The sequence below is a fragment of the Onychomys torridus genome, chromosome 4 (assembly GCF_903995425.1).
Source record: "Onychomys torridus chromosome 4, mOncTor1.1, whole genome shotgun sequence".
Lineage (NCBI taxonomy): Eukaryota > Metazoa > Chordata > Mammalia > Rodentia > Cricetidae > Onychomys > Onychomys torridus.
Window position 1 is genome coordinate 141,656,730 of NC_050446.1, and position 18,325 is coordinate 141,675,054.

Genomic DNA, 18,325 nt, shown 5'->3' on the forward strand with positions numbered 1-18,325 from the left:
GAGTATTAAGTGGATAGAACAGAGGCCCATGTAACTTTCCATCCTACACTTGGTTTTTTTCCCTGTTATTAACACCTTGCATGGGTGGTCCATTTGTGGAAGCTAATCAACCAGTAGTGATGCATTACCAACTCAAGTCCATACATTACCTCAGGGTCTCCTCCTCCTCCTCTCCTTTTCCTGTTTTTTTTTTTTTTTTTTTTTCTGACAGTGTCTTACTTTGTAGCTTTAGCTGTCCTGGCACTCACTATGTAGACAAGGCTGGCCTTGAACTCACAGAGATCCACTTGACTCTGCCTCCTGAGTGCTGGGATTACAGGCGTGCGCCACCACACTTGGCTTTGGGGACACTCTTTGTGACATAGTTTCAATGAGTTCTGACAGAGGCTTAATTGGTAAGTAGCCCCTGCTATGGTACCCTACAGAACAGCCCTAAAAACTGCCTGTGTTCTATTTGTTCCTCGATTCTTTTTCTCAAATTCTTAGCAACTGTCTCCATGATTTTCTCTTTTCAGGATGTCATGTAGCTGAGATCTATAGAGTGTAGCCTTTACAGACTGGTTCTCCCCTTACCCTGTTGTGCTGAGGGTGGAACCAAGACCTTGTGTATGCCAAAAGGTTTGACCACTGAGATCCCCAGAACCAACTTGGCTTCTTCCAGGAATTTTATAAGATTCCCTTCTCTCTTTTGGTGGCCTAATACCTGATTTCTTTTTAGTGCTAATAATCTATTACAGAGTTTCCTTATTCCCCTTTGGTAGGCCATCTGCTTGCTTTGGTAACAATGAGGGAAGCTGCTCTGACTGTCCTGTATGGGTTCCTGTGTGGACACACATCTTCAACTCATGCAAAACAGCAGGCTACCCAGCTGATGACTCATACAGTTAAGAGCTTGTTTAATTTTGTTGAAATATTGGGTCTCATCTTCACAAGTGACTGTGGGGTCCTGAGTTCCTGCAGCACTGAGTGACTATGTCCTGCAGCTGGGGTTGGTGTCATCAGCATTTGGAGTCTCAGTCACTCTAAGTGTGTTCTTGTCATTTTAGTTATTGTCTCCCCGATGACACATGATGTAGAACATCTTTCTCATGCTTATCTGTTGTCTGTGTGCCTTTCATGAGGAACCTTTTCCAATTGTGCTCATTTTGAAATTGAGTTGTTTTCTTATTATTGAGTCATGAGAACTCTTTGCATATTTTAGATACTAGTCCTCCATTAGATACATGTTTTGAAAACATATTCTTCAAGTTTAGGATTTGTCTCCTTTCTTCCCTTTTGCCCAGGCTGGCCTGACATTTGCTATGTAGCCCAAGCTGGCATAGGATTCATAGCAATCCTGCTGCTTTGGCCTTGCAAGTGCTGGAGTTACAGGGATCAGAACTTACAACTATAGACAAGGTCATTGGGTCAGTTCCTTCTTTCCTACTATCTTGTCTAACGTTGGCTCATCTCTCTGATCACAGAAAAGACAGATGAAAGCATGGAGACAGATACAACACCAAAAGCATAGTCTGTGAAAGAAAAATTTATTCTGAGGCAGGAGGATTGCTGGTACTCAGGAACTTGGGGTCAGCCTGAGCAACATAGCGAGACCTTGCCTAAAAAAGGGGGGTAGGGGGCAGAGTATTGAGTAAAGTGCTTGTTGTGCAAGCCTGACAGCCTGAGTTGATCTGAGTTCAGATCCCCAGAACCCACATAAAAAGCTGGGCATGGGCCAGGCGTGGTGGGCATGCCTCTAACTCCAGGGAAGCAGAGGCAGACAGATCTCTGTGAGTTTGAGGCCAGCCTAATCTACATAGTGAGACCCTGTCCCACATCCTTCCCCCCTGAAAAAGTAGCTGTGTGCAAGTAGGTGCAAGCATCAGTAGCCCAGCACCCCTCTGGTGCCGAGTCTGTGGAAGCTTGGAGGGCTGCTAGCCTGGCACACAGATGAAAGCATCAAGACACCCTGCTCAAATAAGGAGAAAGGTCAAAGTGAGGACCTACACTTGAGGTTGTCTTCCAACCTCCGTATGTGTGCTGCTGTGGTATGCCCCAGCCTGCAAACACACACACACACACACACACACACACACACACACACACACACACAGAGAGAGAGAGAGAGAGAGAGAGAGAGAGAGAGAGAGAGAGAGAGGGAGAGAGATTTTAAGGATTTTACTTATATGAATGTGTGTTTTGACTGCATGTTGGTGCACCATGTGCCTGCCATTCTTGAGGAGGCCAGAAGAGGGCATCCAATTCCTTGGAACTGCAGTTACAGATAGTTGTGACTAGGAGCTTAAACCAGGTCCTCCACAAGAGCAGTAAGCTCTTAACCAGCTGTCTAGCCCCCAACACAGTATGTTTTGGTTAACTGTACTTCAGTACAATTAAAAACTGGGATTGGCAAGACAGCTCAGCAGATAAAGGCGGTTGCCGCCAAGCCTGAGTTCAACTTCTACAATTTGTCCTCTGACCCCACATGAGTGCTGTGACACATGTCAACTCCCTGCAATAAATAATAAATAAGTTTGAAAATTAAAGACTGGCCTGCTGTGTTGGCATGCACCTATAATCCAAGGCCCTCAGGAGCCAGAGGCAGGAAGATCAAGAGTTTGAGACCGGGTTGGGGATTTAGCTCAGTGGTAGAGCGCTTGCCTAGCAAGCGCAAGACCCTGGGTTCGAGCCTCAGCTCCACATTAAAAAAAAAAAAAAAAAAGTTTGAGACCAGCATGGACTATACAGTGAGACTCTGTCTCAAAAACAGGAATTTAAAATTTTGCAAAGAAAAAATTGTTAAGAAAATGAAGCCGGGCCTGTCTTAGACTGCCATTACCATAATATCCACGTAACAGAACAACCCCAGGAGGCAAAAGCTCATGATAATTATTTCTCCTTCGAATGTCTGAGGACCAGCTGGGGTTCAGCCTGGACTGGGCTTGGTTGGGTTTGGTGCCAGCCTGAAGGCTGGTCCAGGTTTGCTCCTCCTGTCACTCATTTCCCTTAGGTCACATTCTAATCAGGAAGAAGGCTGGAGGGTGAGACCAGAAACAACATTCTAAACCCATTTCCTTTGCCTTTGCTAATGTTCCATTGGCCGAGCTCAACATTAGCAGGACAGGGACGGGTGCTCTTCCCATTGATTACTGAGTTTTTATTGTATGGTTGTGAGTAAGACCTTGGGCTTTGCTTTCAGACTCCAAAGTATGTATTCCAAACCACAAAGCAAGAGCACAATCAGTTAGGTTGCAGACAAGGTAAGTTGTGATGTGTGTGTGTGTGTGTGTGTGTGTGTGTGTGTGTGTATTATAAATATGAGATACACATGTGAGCATATATATATTGGTGATGCTGGTTTTAGGTTTTGTCCATGGTTCCCACTTTATAACTCCCTCCTCAAATCAAGCCATAAAAGCTAAACTATGTCTTCTCTAAGTAGGTCATAACAAACGTTATCATCCCCCTGCCTTTCTGTTTGGGAGCTGGCCACAAAGACTCTTGTTGTGTAGTATGTGATAAGGGCCTCCTCACTCCAATGGGATCCTAACCCATAGCCTGTAGGTAGGAAAGCCCCATAGAGAGGACACACACACACACACACACACACACACACACACACACACATCAAAGACAAGCCTTGCTGGGGGTTCCCACCCAGTTTATTAGCAATCACACCTAGGCAATAAAGTCTCCATAAAACTCCCAAGGACAGGGTTCAGAGAGGTTCCAGATAGCTGGATATGTGGCGATTTCTGTGCAGTGGCAGGTCTAAAGAGGACACGGAAGTGCCACGTGGCCCCTTTCCCACTGTCCATTTTGTCATCTTTTCCTTTGTTGTATCGCTTATGATAAAACCTCATTCTCATCCTGAGTCCCCTGAGCAGCTTGAGCAAATTAATGGAACCTAAGGAGGGAGCCATGGGGAGCCCGGCTTATAGGCAGCCAGTGAGAGCCTGCATATAACAACCTGCCACTTCCATCTGGCATCTAATGTGGGAGGGAGGAAGTCGTGGGGACTGAGCCCCCAACCTGTGGGATCTGACAGTACCTCCAGCTAGTTTGGGTCAGAACTGAGTTGGAAGAAAGGATACCCCTCCCAGTGGGTGACCCTTGCTGTAGGGCAGCTGTTCAGGAGAAATCTCTGCACCTTTCATGCTCGTAGAAATGTTGGTTGTAGTGTGAAAATGGGGAGAACAATCACTTGGTTTCTCTCCTGAGAGTGTAGATTAAAACCCAGCTCGCCTCAGTCCCCACTGTTCTTAGACCCAGTTCTTAAGGATAGACCCATGAGCTCCTGAGTGATGCAGACTGGCTTTGGTAAGTTCAGAGTTTCATGTGACACTGGGGGATGCTGTGATGTACGACCTTTGGGAGATGCAGTGATACAGAATGTCATTGCACGCTGTCCCACTGTCACCAGCCCTGTCTTCTCCCCATGACAAAAGCCAAGAACTTTTGGCTGAGGTGATAATGCAGAAAGTGTTCACTACCTTCTTGTCCCCTCTACTTCCTGTCAGGTGTCCCTCCTGACCACCAAGAGCATCCCTTACAAAGTACCAGGTCCTCTTCTCAGCAGCCCCCCTCCCCCTTTCAGACCCAAGATCTCCTGCAGTGATGAAGACCATCTTAGCAATCATGACAGCTGTGTGGCCATAGGAAATGACCACCATCCCTGAGGGAGGTCTAGCTCATGGATCAGTATGGCTTCAACAGGAGAGAAACCATATGTGGTGCCCTGACAGACCCAGCTTCTGAAAGGCAAAACCATAGAGCACCCAGGCACCAGTGTAGTATGCAGAGTAATGGCCCGTCAAAGGTGTGCATGTGTGAATCCCTAGAAGCTGAGAAAAATGCTGCCTTGGCGAAGGGGACTTTGCAAGTGTGATTAAGGATCATGAAGTGGAAGGGCTCTGCTGGCTTATTTAGTGAGTCCAGTGTGATTACTTTAGAGGATGCAGCAGCTGAAGACGCAGGGGAGACCAGAAGATGGAAGTAGAGCTTAGAGTGGTGTGCAGAAACCTGAGTCACAGGAGAAGCCAGAGAAGGCAAGGAAGGAATCCCGCCCCTTGAATCTCAGGGAGCAACAAAGCACTGTCAGCCCACTTGGCACTCCTGGCTTCCCCACCGTGTGCCATGATAATCATGTGCTGTTTGCAGCCAGGAGCTTGTGGAGATTTGTTAAGGAAACAAAAGGCCGAGCCAGCATGTATTCATGTATTTTAGGATGGTTAGGAAACCCTGAGCATTGCTTCTAATCTCTCCCTTCCTTATGCATGTGTGTGTGTGTGTGTGTGTGTGTGTGTGTGTGTGTGTGTGTGTGTGTGTACATGTATGTAGAGGTCAAAGAAGGCATTGATCTTTTTTGAGATGAGTCTCTTACTGACCTGGAACCCAGCACTTAGGCTAGACTGCCTGGATACTGAGTCCCAGGCATCCTCTGGTTCCCCCCTCCACACACACAGGGATTACAAATGCACACCACCAAACCCAGCATTTTTCCATGAGTTCTGGAGATTGAACTCAGGTCGCTGTGCTTGTAGGACAAGCATTTTGCTGACTGAGCCATCTCCCCACCCAGTTTCTCTCATTCTTCATACTTCTGGCCTCTGGGAAGGTCCTTCTTCTCTCTGAGAGGTCACACAGCAAGGAGGCAAATAGACATCTGGGAACAGAGAAGCTGACCTTTGGGAAAAGCCTTTGACATTCACATCTTTATTTAAATACTATTTTAAGCTTCCCACTTAAACCACAGCTATAGCTTGAATTCAATCATCCCAGGCAAATAAGAGATACCAACTTGGGGTCCCTGAGAACGGCAGATTGCAGATGACTAGAGTCAAAAAAAGACTGTGAAGTCCACCCCACCCACTCGACAGCTGAAGAATCTGTGGCTGGAGTGTGTAAAGTGGGGTTTGGTGTCTGGGAGTGAGCCCAGAAGGTTAAGCATGCCACAGGCACTCCTGGCTCATGTCCTGCCCATCAAGGCTGCTGCTGATACTGGCTCTCAGTGGCTGTGTAGAAGTCATCCAGCACACTTTGGATGTATTCGAAGGTGGGCCGTTCCTCTGGTCGGTTCTTCCAGCATCGGGTCATGATACTATAGAGCTCTTCTGGGCAGTGCTCCGGTCGAGGCATCCTGTACCCATGCTCCAGTGCGCGGATCACCTCTGGGTTTGACATGCCTGCGAAAGAGGTGTGGAATTTAGTGTGTGTGTGTGAGGGGCAAATGGAGCTGCAGTTACCATCTGACTGTATGGAGGAGATATGGAAACTAAGTCCTAATAGCTGTCCAGTTGCTGAGTTTGTCTAGCCACCAAGCCATGCCAGATCTCATAGGAGGAGAGCATTAACCAGCCTACTGTTTCTGCTACTGTTGGTCATCATTTTATCTATCCTCTGTTGGGGGATATTTTGTTTGTGTTCTGACAAATACAGCTTGCCTGGAGATCAGAGGGCAGAGCTAGCCACCAGTTAACCATAGAGGCCAGGCCATGGTGGCACACACCTTTAATCCCAGCACTAGGGAGGTGGAGACAGGATGGGGCTCCCATTCAGTCTGAGGAGCCTATGCATTTGGTCTGAGATTATGTAGAGAGGTAAGAACTCTCCAGTGGCTGCTGCTCTGCTTCTCTGATCTCTAGGCAAGTGTTGTCAGAACACAAACAAATATCATACAACAATCATCTATCTATTTATCTATCTATCTATCTATCTATCTATCTATCTATCTACATTTATTTATTTATCTATGTTTCACGTGCATTGGTATTTTGCCTGCATGTATGTCTGTATGAGGTGATCGGATCCTCTGGAACTGGAGTTAACAGACAGTTGTGAGCTGCCGTGTGGGTACTGGGAATTGAACCCAGGTGCTCGGAAGAGCAGTCAGTGTTCTTAAGGGCTGAGCCTTCTCTACAGCTCTTATCTTTATTTATTTTTGAGACAGGGTCTCACTATGTAGCTCTGATCCTGGAACTCACTCTGTAGACCAGAAGCCTCAACCTCACTGAGATCCACCTGCCTCAGCTAGGACTAAGGTGTGTGCACTACCTTCCACAGCTGCTGTCCATTAGTTTTGTTAACTGCAGCCTCAAGCATCTGAATGGATGTAGTTATGTAATCTTCTGCCTGGATTTCACCAGTATATCCACAAAACAAGTGGCCACTCTGAAGGGGATCATTTCCTTATTCTATTTAAGCTTACATTTGTTACCTATAAAAACAACCATGAAATACCTATGATCACCAACTTTACTTTTAGTTTTAGTTTTCTTTCTTTTTTTTCGAGACAGGGTTTCTCTGTGTAGCTTTGCGCCTGTCCTGGAACTCACTCTGTAGACCAGGCTGGCCTCGAACTCACAGAGTTCCACCTGCCTCTGCCTCCCGAGTACTGGGATTAAAGGCATGTGCCACCACCCTTTTAGTTTTCTTTTTTAACTTGGGGGGGGGGGGTGTTGAAGAGATGGGTCAATGACGAAGAGCAAAACCTAAGAAACCTTAAACAGCTTGTTTGGATGTCTATATATCACCCCAAGTGAGTCAACTCAAATGTCCACAGCTCCTTCAGTGCCAGGACAGCCGTCCTTGACTCTCTCTGCTTCTTTTGAAGTGTGGCCCAGTTCATCAGCTTATCTCTGCTGCATGGTGCCACCTTGGTCACACGCTCTCATCCATTCACACTCAACCAAAGCCTTCCCCCTCATATTTATTTATTTTTATTTTCTGTATACATATATCCATATTTACATATATATATGCTGGTATCCTTAGAGACCAGAAAAGGACATCAGATCCCATGGAACTGGTGTGACAGATAGTTGTAAGCTGCCACATGGGTACTGGGATCGAGAGCCCCATCCCCTGCAAGAGTAGCAAGTACTCTTAACCTTTGATCCATCTCTCCAGCCTCAAGCATACATCTCAAAGAAAGAAATCATCCAGGTGTGGTGGGGTACACCTTTAGTCCCAGGACTTGGAAGGCAGAGACAGATGGGTCTCCAAGGCCAGCCTGGTTTGTATAGCAAGTTCCAGACAAACCAGGGCTACATCGTAAGACCCTGTCTCAAAAAACAAAAACAAAAACAAAAACAAACAAACAAACAAACAAACAAAACCATTTTACTTCCTCCCAGCCCCATGCCACCTCATGGCTTCCTAAATACTTTAGCAAACACCTACATTCATTACCATACCCAGGCCCTGCCAGTTCTGGCTTTTTCAGATCTTCTCATCCACTTCCTGCTCTGAGCTCTGATTGCTTAGGAACAATAGGATGTGTGAAAGATGAAGCAATGACCCTAACAGCCAACAAATCGTTTATGTGCAGGCTGAGGCTGGTACCTCTGATTGAAATGGGAAAGGTGAAGAGGGGTTGAGGGATGATCAAGAGCTGAGTTTAATAGACATGCTGACAAGATAAACCATGGCCAGGTTGAGCTGTAGACATACCCCTAAACTCAGGTCCCTTTCCCTACCTGGGTAAGGGATCCGGCCATAGGTGACAATTTCCATCAGTAGGATACCAAAGGACCAGACGTCTGACTTGATGGTGAAGGAACCGAAGTTGATGGCTTCAGGAGCTGTCCACTTGATGGGGAACTTGGCTCCTGCAGGGTTAGACAGAGCAGAATCAGGGTTAATCTGGGGAGCAGTGAGGGCTGGGGCTCCATTAGGGTAGAGGAATCAGGACAGGGACACCTGCTGCCTCCTGCAAACAGTGATAGCCCTGCAATGTGCCTCCCAGATCCATGGTATCAAGAGACATCTGTCTTGAGGATAGACAGCTGAAGCAGGGAGGAATGGGCATAGGGATGTAATGCAGGTGCTCGCTCTGGGGACCACCTCCTTGATTTAGCTGATACCTGGTGAATTATAACTCTGGGAAGTAGAATCCTAGAGGCCTTTGGGGATGGAGGAGCTTCAGGGGGCTTGAGTCCAGCTCACAGCTGATACCTCAGCCCATCCTCCAGCCATGGGGTGCAGGAGAGTGCTATGGGATGGTCTTTTTGTATGCTGTGATTATGTGTTGCTCCCACTGGTTAATAAATAAAGCTGCTTTGACCTATGGTAAGGCAGGAATAATGTGCCAGATGGGAAACACAAGCAGAGAGACAGGGAGAAGGGTGGAGTCAGGACAGATGCCATCCAGCTGCCCAAGGAACAAGATGCCAGCAGACCACTAACACCATGGCCATGTGGCAAAATATAGATTAATAGAAATGGGTTAATTTAAGATGTCAGAGCAAGCTAGCAATAAGCCTGAGCCAGACCAAGCAGTTTATGATTAATAATAAGCCTCTATGTGTTAATTTGGGATCAATCAGCTGCAGGACACAGGAAAACTTCTGGCTACATCTGAAGCCCAACATGGGGCTGGAATTTCTGCATAAAACCTGACAAAAACTTAAAAAGGGATTCTAGACTCACAAAAACATGAGTCAAACACAGCTTCTAGGTAGCTGCATTTTTTCAGATAGGCTCTTTTGCTGGTGGCTAACAGATGTGCGGCTCCTTTAAGAGACAGCTTCCTGGTTCCTGCTGGTGGCACCCATGGCTTTTTCCAGAGGTTCTGCTATGGAGCACTTAAATGGGGTTTGTGGGCAATGTGCTGCAAGCTGCTTAATGATGGCATAGACCTGCTGCTTCCCAGAATTGGGGTGGTGAGCATGGCTCCTAGAATTGGCAATGAATGTACCTCTGCCATGTTGAAAAGCTGAACAGGGCAGAGCCAGCAGCCAGGGCACTGCTTCGGTTCTAGCCACATAGCTTAGCAGTTTAAAAACTCTCTGGGTCAAAAAAGGGTTAAAGATACACAATAAAACAGATTCAGATGGTAAAAACAACAACAACAACAACAACAACAACAAAAAACCTCTAAATGGGTTACATTGTATTTAAAAATATACATAGACTTGGGAGAAAAAAGAAAAAGGATAGAGAAAGTCCTTTAAAAAGAAATAAAATAAAAAAGCCACATAAAGATGGAAAATAGAGAGTCTGCATACTGTATATTATTGTGTTGTCTTTGGGATTTTTTTTTAACTGCAGAGAGAAATTTGATTGTGGGGGCTGCTAAGTTAAACCAACATATATATCTTAAAGGTATCTTGATTTCAAAATTTGGGTCTAAGGATATGTTGCTTTGGAAAAGAGGTTCTGCTTTTGTTTCAACAGAAGATGAGAAGCTGTGGATTCCTTCCATGTTAATATGATTCCATCAATGAAGACCCCCTGAGAGGTCTCCAGATGATCCAGCATCCAGAACAGCTTCAAGGCAACTGGCTGAGACAATGTAGCTTCATAGATGATTCCAGGCAGGACTTGACCATAATCCTAAATTTTCTCAGGATTCCCAGAAGACTGCCATCACCCCCAGTCAGCAGGAAGTAGTATAGAAAGCCCATGCCTAAATTTCCAAAATATTGTTTATGAATGTTTGTTTTTATTTAAAGGGGGATATGATATAGAAATGATGAAAAAAGGTAGATAGTTAAATCTACTTTAATCTAAAAAACAACTGTTAATCTCAAAATACTTTACATTGGGTTTATAAATATAAATTTAAGGTCTATTTTGTTATAATGTATGTGTATTTCTGTTCTTGATTAAGGTATTACATTTATGCAACTCATTTAAGATTGTAATATTAAATACAATTTTTAAAAAAGATTTATTTATTATGTATACAATGTTATGCCTGCATGTATCCCTGTAGGCCCAAGAGGGAACCAGATCTCATTACAGATGGTTTTCAGCCACCATGTGGTTGCTGGGAATTGAACTCAGGACCTTTGGAAGAACAGCCAGTGCTCTTAACCTCTGAGCCATTTCTCCAGCCCTTAAATACAAATTAATACTCACCTATGATAATCAAACTTATAGTCATGTTAGTTAAGTTTTTTAGGTATATAAAGATATATTTCAATTAGATAGATTGTCTTCAAATATTTCAAAGGCCTACAGAATATGGCATTTAAAATGTTTTAAGAATTTAGCCTTTTCTGGACAGTGAGACATGTTTGCTCCTGGCAGCACCAGTTACTTCAAAGAGAATGATGGGCATCTAAGAAACTTGTTACTGAGTTTGCTTACAATATAAAAAAGGCTAGCCATTTGGGCAAGAAACTGCTCTTGCCTGGACTGCTTGACAGTATGTTGTATAAACTGGACATGCAGGACCCATGGGAAAATGACCACTGAACTTTGCCAAAACAAGGCAGGATGGTCCTTCAGGTTCCTGCTTCACAGAAGGATCTACCAGACATTCTGCAGGACACAGAGGAAAGTGGCTGATGAGCTTTGCTGTTATACAGAATAGTCCTTCAGATTTCCTGCTTCACTGAAAAATATGCCAGAGACTCTAGGCCTGTAGGCTGAAGATAGATGCTCCAATGTTACAGAGAAATTTTGGGTGACTGTCCGGGCAGCCAGATGTCTCTGTCATTTCCAATATTTTAGAAATTGCTTACAATGCACTTCCTGTTTACTTAGGTAATATTATATCCTTCTTGGGTCTTTGATGGAGTTGAAGACTAGATAATTATAATTTCTTTAGTTATGATAAAAGGTAAATTAGATATAAAACTTTAGACTCACAAAGATAGGCTAGATGATAGAATATTTTCTTTAATTTTGCCAAATACAAATAGACTAGATATTATAACTAATTCTTACTTGATAACTGTTTGTTATATTTAATTTTACTGTGTTCAAATGAAAACCTTCCTTTCTGATTAGACAGAAAAGGGGAAATGCCTGTGGGACAGTCTTTCTGTACGCTGTGAATATATGTTGCTCTCACTGGTTAATAAATAAAGTTGCTTTGGTCTCTAGTAAGTCAGGATAAGAACCAGGCGGGAAAATCCAAGCAGAGAGACAGGGAGAAGAAGGGCAGAGTCAGGGCAGACGCCATCCAGCTGCCCAAGGAGCAAGATGCCAGCAGACTGGTAATGCCATGGCCACGTGGCAAAATATAGATGAATAGGGTTGGGTTAATTTAAGATGTCAGAGCTAGCTAGCAATAAGCTTGAGCCATAGACCAAGCAGTTTATAATTAATAATAAACCTCTATGTATTTATTTGGGACCGAGTGGCTGTAGGACACAGAAAACTTCCCGCTACAGGAGAGGACTTCAGTTGCTGCCCGAGGCTGGACGGTCACTGGATGTTCCTTGTCTACTCCTCTCCCTTTCCTTCTAGGATGAGTTTGGTTAGCTGTTTGTGGGTATTTGTCTTAATCACAGTCTCATTGGTGAACATGGTCTGCAGCTGCTCCTTGATTTAGGATTATTCTCTGATAAACCCACTGTAAGGCAAAAACCAGAAGTCAAAAACACCTTGACCACCTAGCTCACTTAACACTTAGTTCAGGAACTTCAGACCATGGCTTCTTTGTTGTTTCCTCTGGTGACTAAATCAGAGCTGTAGCTCACTGCTCTGGCTTAGCATTATCGGGGTGGGGGTGGGGATGGGGTGGGGGACAGCCTATCACCAGACTGGGAAAGAGAACAGTATCCAAAGGGGGGGCATATTGATTGATTGACTGACTGACTGACTGATTCATTGATTCATTAATTTTTATGAGACAGGCCCTCACATAGCCTAGGCTGGCCTCAATTCACTACATAGAGAGGATGGCCTTGAACTCCTGATCCTTCTGTCTCTACCTCCCTATTGCCCAGATTGGAGGCATGTGCTACATTTCTTCTGAATGCAACTATTTCTGCACCATCACACTTGTTGAAAATCACAATGTTGGAGATCATGGTCCAGCTCTCAGTGACTCTCTGCTGCCCCCTGCTGTCCATGCTTCATCATGGTAGGCAGAGCACAGGCTGAAAGCTGAGGAGCAGGACCAGTAGCTGCCTGCCAAACAGCAGGGCTGTGGGGGTAGAAAGAGCTAGAAAGCTTCAAGCAGTTCCATTTCAAAGACTTCAGCAGGGCATTTGGCTTCATGGCCAGAGTATCCCTGTAGGCTGAGAAACTAGGCTACCATCTCTAAAGGTTTAATGTCCACAAGGCACACATCACCCTAAGCACCCAGGAGCATGGGATCCTTTCAGAACTGGATGTAAATAAACCTGACTGGCTTCATCATGGAAGTAGCAGCATCAGGGGAAGAAAGCAACTTAACCAGGACTCAGGGAGGGAACTGAGAACACGTAGCCCCAGACTCTTGCTGCAGTCCAAACTGCCATGTTGGCTCTAATGCTTCCTCTAAGGGTTGGAACCCGCCTGTGGAAAGAGCCAGAGTCACTACCAATGCCAGAGACTGAGGCCTCCTTCCCCCTGTGCCACGCTCCACCCTCAGGACTCTGTCACATGATGCTAATTCGAACCAGTGCTTCCTAACTTTGCAACTTCTCTGTAGACATATAATGCAAGTGGTCCTTTTGTGGACTCAGTTCAATTAAAAATTAAAGCTGGCTTTGGAATTGGAGCATGGCTCTCTCCTTCTCTAAACCCACACATGTTGGTTAAAGGAAAATCCAAAATCTCTGTCTCATGTCACAAGAGCCACCTGGTATGGGACAGAAGAAAACAAAATTTATGGGACTATTCTATTGCCATTAATCTCACCATCCTTTGGTTTCTATTTAATACTTTTCTTAAGGTATAAATATTATCTCAAAATTTATGGGATGGAGAGATGGCTCAGAGGTTAAGAGCACTGGCTGTTCTTCCAGAGGTCCTGAGCTCAATTCCCAGCAACACATGGTGGCTCACAGCCATCTGTAATGAGATCTGGTGCCCTCTCCTGGCATGCAGGCATACATGGAGTCAAAATGTTGTATACATAATAAATAAATAAATAAATAAATAAATAAATAATAACTAAAAATAATAAATAAAAAATAATAAATAAATTTCTTAAAAAAAAAAAGCCGGGCAGTGGTGGTGCACACCTTTAATCCCAGTACTGGGGAGGCAGAGGCAGGCAGATCTCTGTGAGTTCAAGGCCAGCCTGGGCTACCAAGTGAGTTCCAGGACAGACTCCAAAGCTACACAGAGAAACCCTGTCTCGAAAAACCAAAAAAACTTTTTTATAAGATTATATATATAAACTTTCATGATATTAATGGCCATATAGAGTATTAATTAATTCTAGAAATAAGCTTTATCTAGCTTACATCATTTTGGGTTTGAGTCTGAAGCAAGTAACCAGGAACTGTTTGTGTACCCCATATGTATTTAACAGATTATGGTTCTTTAACCTCTTAGAGATCTGCTGCACGTGACATTTAAAATGTTTAAGTTTTCTGCAGTGAACCATGACCATCCCTGGCAGTGACCTTTGAGGTCTCCAAGGAGATGATAGGGCCCTGCAATGACAGATTCACCTAGATTGTGATAATGCCACTAAGCTGACAAACACAACCCAAAAATCAGCTTTGGACTACAAACTTCTCAGGACAACCCCAAAGCAGTTAGGTAAGGTGGTCTAGTCTCATAGACTACTCCAGCTGGGACTTCAGATAAGCCCTGCACTTTCTCATCACACCAAGATGGGACAACAGCTAGCTCTCCTAGGACTTGATCTTTATCTCAATTTTCTCAGGGTCCCCTAAAAATACCATCACCCCCAGACAGACAGGAAGGAATTTTAAGAACATGGCACCCACATTCCCAAGAAGTGGAGGGGGATTGGTTGTTTGGTGGGTTATGGATGTTTATCATCAGTTAGGGGGTTAGTTGCAAGTTGTTATTGGTCACAGTCAGGGAGGAAACTAAACAAAGGAGGGTAGATTCAGGGATCTCTTTTTGAAAAGATAAAAAAAGGAGGATATAAGAATGATGGGATAAAAGTGTAGATTGTTGAATTTACTTTTAAACTAAAAACCAACTATAGTCTTTGAAAGCTATTATAAACTATTCAGAATAATTAAGAAATGCAGGTTAGTAGTTAGTCATCTATAACAATCAAACTTATAGTCATGTTAGGTATGTTTTCAAGGCCAGAGATATATTTTAAATAGATAGTCGTCAAACAATTCAGAGACCTACAAAAAATGGCATTTAAGATGTTTTAATACCGTAAGACTTTTCATGACAGTGAGACACGTCTGCTCCTGGCAGCACTAATCTACTTCAGAGAAGATGATGGGCACTGAAGAACCTCCATATGGAGTTTGCTTTCTTTGTGGCAAAAGCTAGCCATTTGGGCAGTTTTTGCAGACAGTATGCTGTCCAAACTGGACAAGCAGGACACAAAGGAAGATAGCTGCCAAACTTTGCCAAAACAGGTGGACAGTCCTTCAAAATTCCTGCTTTACAGGAAAGTATATCAGATATTCTAGGCCTATAAGTCAAAGACAGATGCCCTAATGTTGCAGAGGAACTTTGGGTAACTGTCCGGGCAGCCAGCCATCCCTGTCATTTCTATAGTTTTGGAAGTTGTTTGCTTTGTACTTCCTGTTTATTTGGGTAATAGTATATCTTTCTTGGATCTCTGAGGGGTTGAAGATAGATAGTTATACCATTTTCTTTGTTATCAAATTCAGAAAAGGAACTTACAAAAGAGATGTAAAGTTTATAAGGTTGAGAGACATAAAAGCTGAAGTTGTTTATCTAAGAAAATGTTTTAAGGTCTAAAAGGACATTTTTAGGATGGTAATAGAAGTTATGATAGAAAGTGGTTTAGGTATAAAACTTAGGACTCATCAAAATAGGATAGATAATAGAGTAATTTCTCTGAATTTACTAAATACAAATGGACTGGATATTGTCAATGTAATTCTTACCTGATAATTGTTCTTATTGTATATAGTTTTGCTATGTTAGAGTTAAAACCTTTCCTCTTTATTTAGACAATACCTGATAATTTTTCTTATTGTATGTAGTTTTACTGTATTAGAGTTGAAACCTTCCCTTTTTATTTAGACAAAAAGAGGGAAATATTTCAGGATATTTGACCACACTATGACACTCTGAGACTGTTAATAAAGTTAACCTTGAATTAGGAGGCCGAGTCAATGACTAGCTGACCAGAATTACCCATAGAGATTTTGGAGGACACAGGATATAGTAGAGAGACACAGGAAGAAATAGGGAGGGGCTTGGAAAGATTTGCAGACCCTTTTGACCTGGGAAGTGTGGACACAGGGTCAGCTGGTCATTCTTCTGCTGCTTTCTTGTTCTATCAGGTTTTTACCCCAATATCTGACTCCAGAGTTATTAATAATAGAACAATTTAGACAAATGATAACTTTAATTTCATGGAAATGAGGTGGTTGTGAGCCACCATGTGGGTGCTGAGAACTGAACACAGGTCCTCTACAAAAGCAGCCAGTGCTCTTAGCCCCTGAGCCGTCTCTCAGCCCTCCTTTCTTTTCAAGAAACAGGGTCTACATACTCTAGGTTGGCTCCAATTTATGATAACCCTCAGTTTCCTGAGTGCTGGGGTTTACAGCTCTAACTCTAAGTTAGTAATTTTCTTTACTTCATATTTTTGCTTTGTGTGGTACTAAGGCTTGAACCCAGAGCCCTGAACATGACATGCTTGGTAGGCATTACTCTATTACCAAGCCACATCCTCAGCTGCCATCTTTTATATCCAGAGAGTTTTCTTCATATCTCATTTATTCCCCACAGATTTAGATTATATATCCAACTTTTCATTTTATATTTTTGTAGTTAGTTTAAACTTTATCCAATCATAACAGAAATCAAATGCTGTGTGTGTGTGTGTGTGTGTGTGTGTGTGTGTGTGTGTGTTACTAGGGATTGAGTCTAGCACAATGCACATGCTAGGCATGTGCTCTTGCCACAGAACTACTTCCCCTTTACTTTTTATTTTGAGACAGGGTCATGAACTTGCCCTGGCGGGTCTTGAACGGGTTATCTCAGTCTCCAGAGTAGTTGAGGTTACAAGCCTACACCTCTAGACTCGGCTAAAGTCTACAGATATTTAAGTTCTAACTTGGGAGTTGATAGCTGAGTAGCCCCTGTGATCACCATCAGATTAAGGCAGAGAACATTTGCAGCCTTTCAGAAGGCTCCTTCCAGGTCCTCCCAGGAAATACCTCTCCACTCCAGCTAGCCCCTATTCACAGCTTTGTCGGTATAAGTGAAATTTACAGCTTTAATGAGATATAAGACCATAAAATCCACACATTTAAAGTGTGTACTCCAGTGACTTTTTAATAGTGGAAGAGTTGTAAAATTTAGGCTATTTCATCACATGTCATCCAGTCCCATCCCTAGCACTCAGAATCCCTTCCTCCCGAGTCCCCCACCCAGCTCTAGGCAACCACTGCTCCACTCCCAGCCTCCACAGCGGTCTTGGTCTCACTTGGGAATTTCATACCAAGGGTAACAGATATCTGTATTTGTGCCTGGCTTCCACTGAGCATGCTCCCAAGGCTGGTACATGTTGCAGCACATCTCAACACTTCATTCCATTTTATCACAAACACTGTTCTGTGGTATGGATACTTGACATTTTCTTCCCCTGTTCATCAGCTGATGGTCATCAGTGAGGGTGTTTCAGTCTGGGGCTATTATGAAGAACACCATGAGCTTCACAAATGACTTTTGCCTGGTTTTGGATTCCCTGTCTGTGGAACCTCCTGGCATCTGCTCTGCTTAGGCTCACTTCTCTCATGCAGATGTCACACCTTCCCTTTAGCTGCAGGTGGCATTGGTGTGTGGTGTGATGGGGATGGAACCTGTGGCCTTCTGTGTCAGTCAAGCCTGCACCACTGAGTGTCATCTCTAGCCCCCGGGGTGGGGTTTTCCACTGCTGTATGATGCCACACTCAGTGAGTGATACAGCTGGTATGCAGACCCTGTCTGTGGACATTTAGATCACTCTGACTTTGTCTCCTGGAATAAAGTCCCTCTCACCTCTCACCGCTACCTGTATTTGCCAAAGCTGTCACTTCAGTCTCATCTGAAGTGTTCCTCTTCAAGTCTTGTGTGACATTAACATTGTCATCCTTGACAGGAGCTAGAATCACCTAGGAGAAGAGCCCCTGGGCGTGTCTGTGAAGGACTTCCTACATAGGGTTAATTGAGGTGGCAAGACCCATCCTGAATGTGGGCAGCACCATCCCACGGGCTGTGGACCACATAAAAATGAAAAAAGTGCTGGGCGGTGGTGGCACACACCTTTAATCCCAGCACTCGGGAGGCAGATACAGGTGGATCTCTGTGAGTTCGAGGTCAGCCTGGTCTACAGAGCAAGTTCCAGGACAGGGTCCAAAGCTACACAGAGAAACCCTGTCTTGAAAAAGAAAGAAAGAAAGAAAGAAAGAAAGAAAGAAAGAAAGAAAGAAAGAAAGAAAGAAAGAAAGAAAGAAAGAAAGAAAAAAAAGAAAGAAAGAAAAAGAAAAAAGCAGCTGCA

General features: G+C 43.9%; 1 protein-coding gene across 1 annotated transcript in view; it reads right to left on the reverse strand.

Moving 5' to 3' along the window:
- Positions 1-5,665: 5,665 nt before the first annotated feature.
- The window catches only part of Hck (HCK proto-oncogene, Src family tyrosine kinase), a 50,100-nt gene continuing 37,440 nt past the window's right edge, over positions 5,666-18,325 (reverse strand). The window contains exons 12-13 of the mRNA XM_036184885.1: positions 8,457-8,588; positions 5,666-6,164 (exon numbers count right to left, since the gene is read on the reverse strand). Coding sequence (XP_036040778.1) covers positions 5,962-6,164; positions 8,457-8,588 — 335 coding nt within the window. The 3' untranslated portion in view covers positions 5,666-5,961. The remainder of the gene's footprint in view (positions 6,165-8,456; positions 8,589-18,325) is intronic.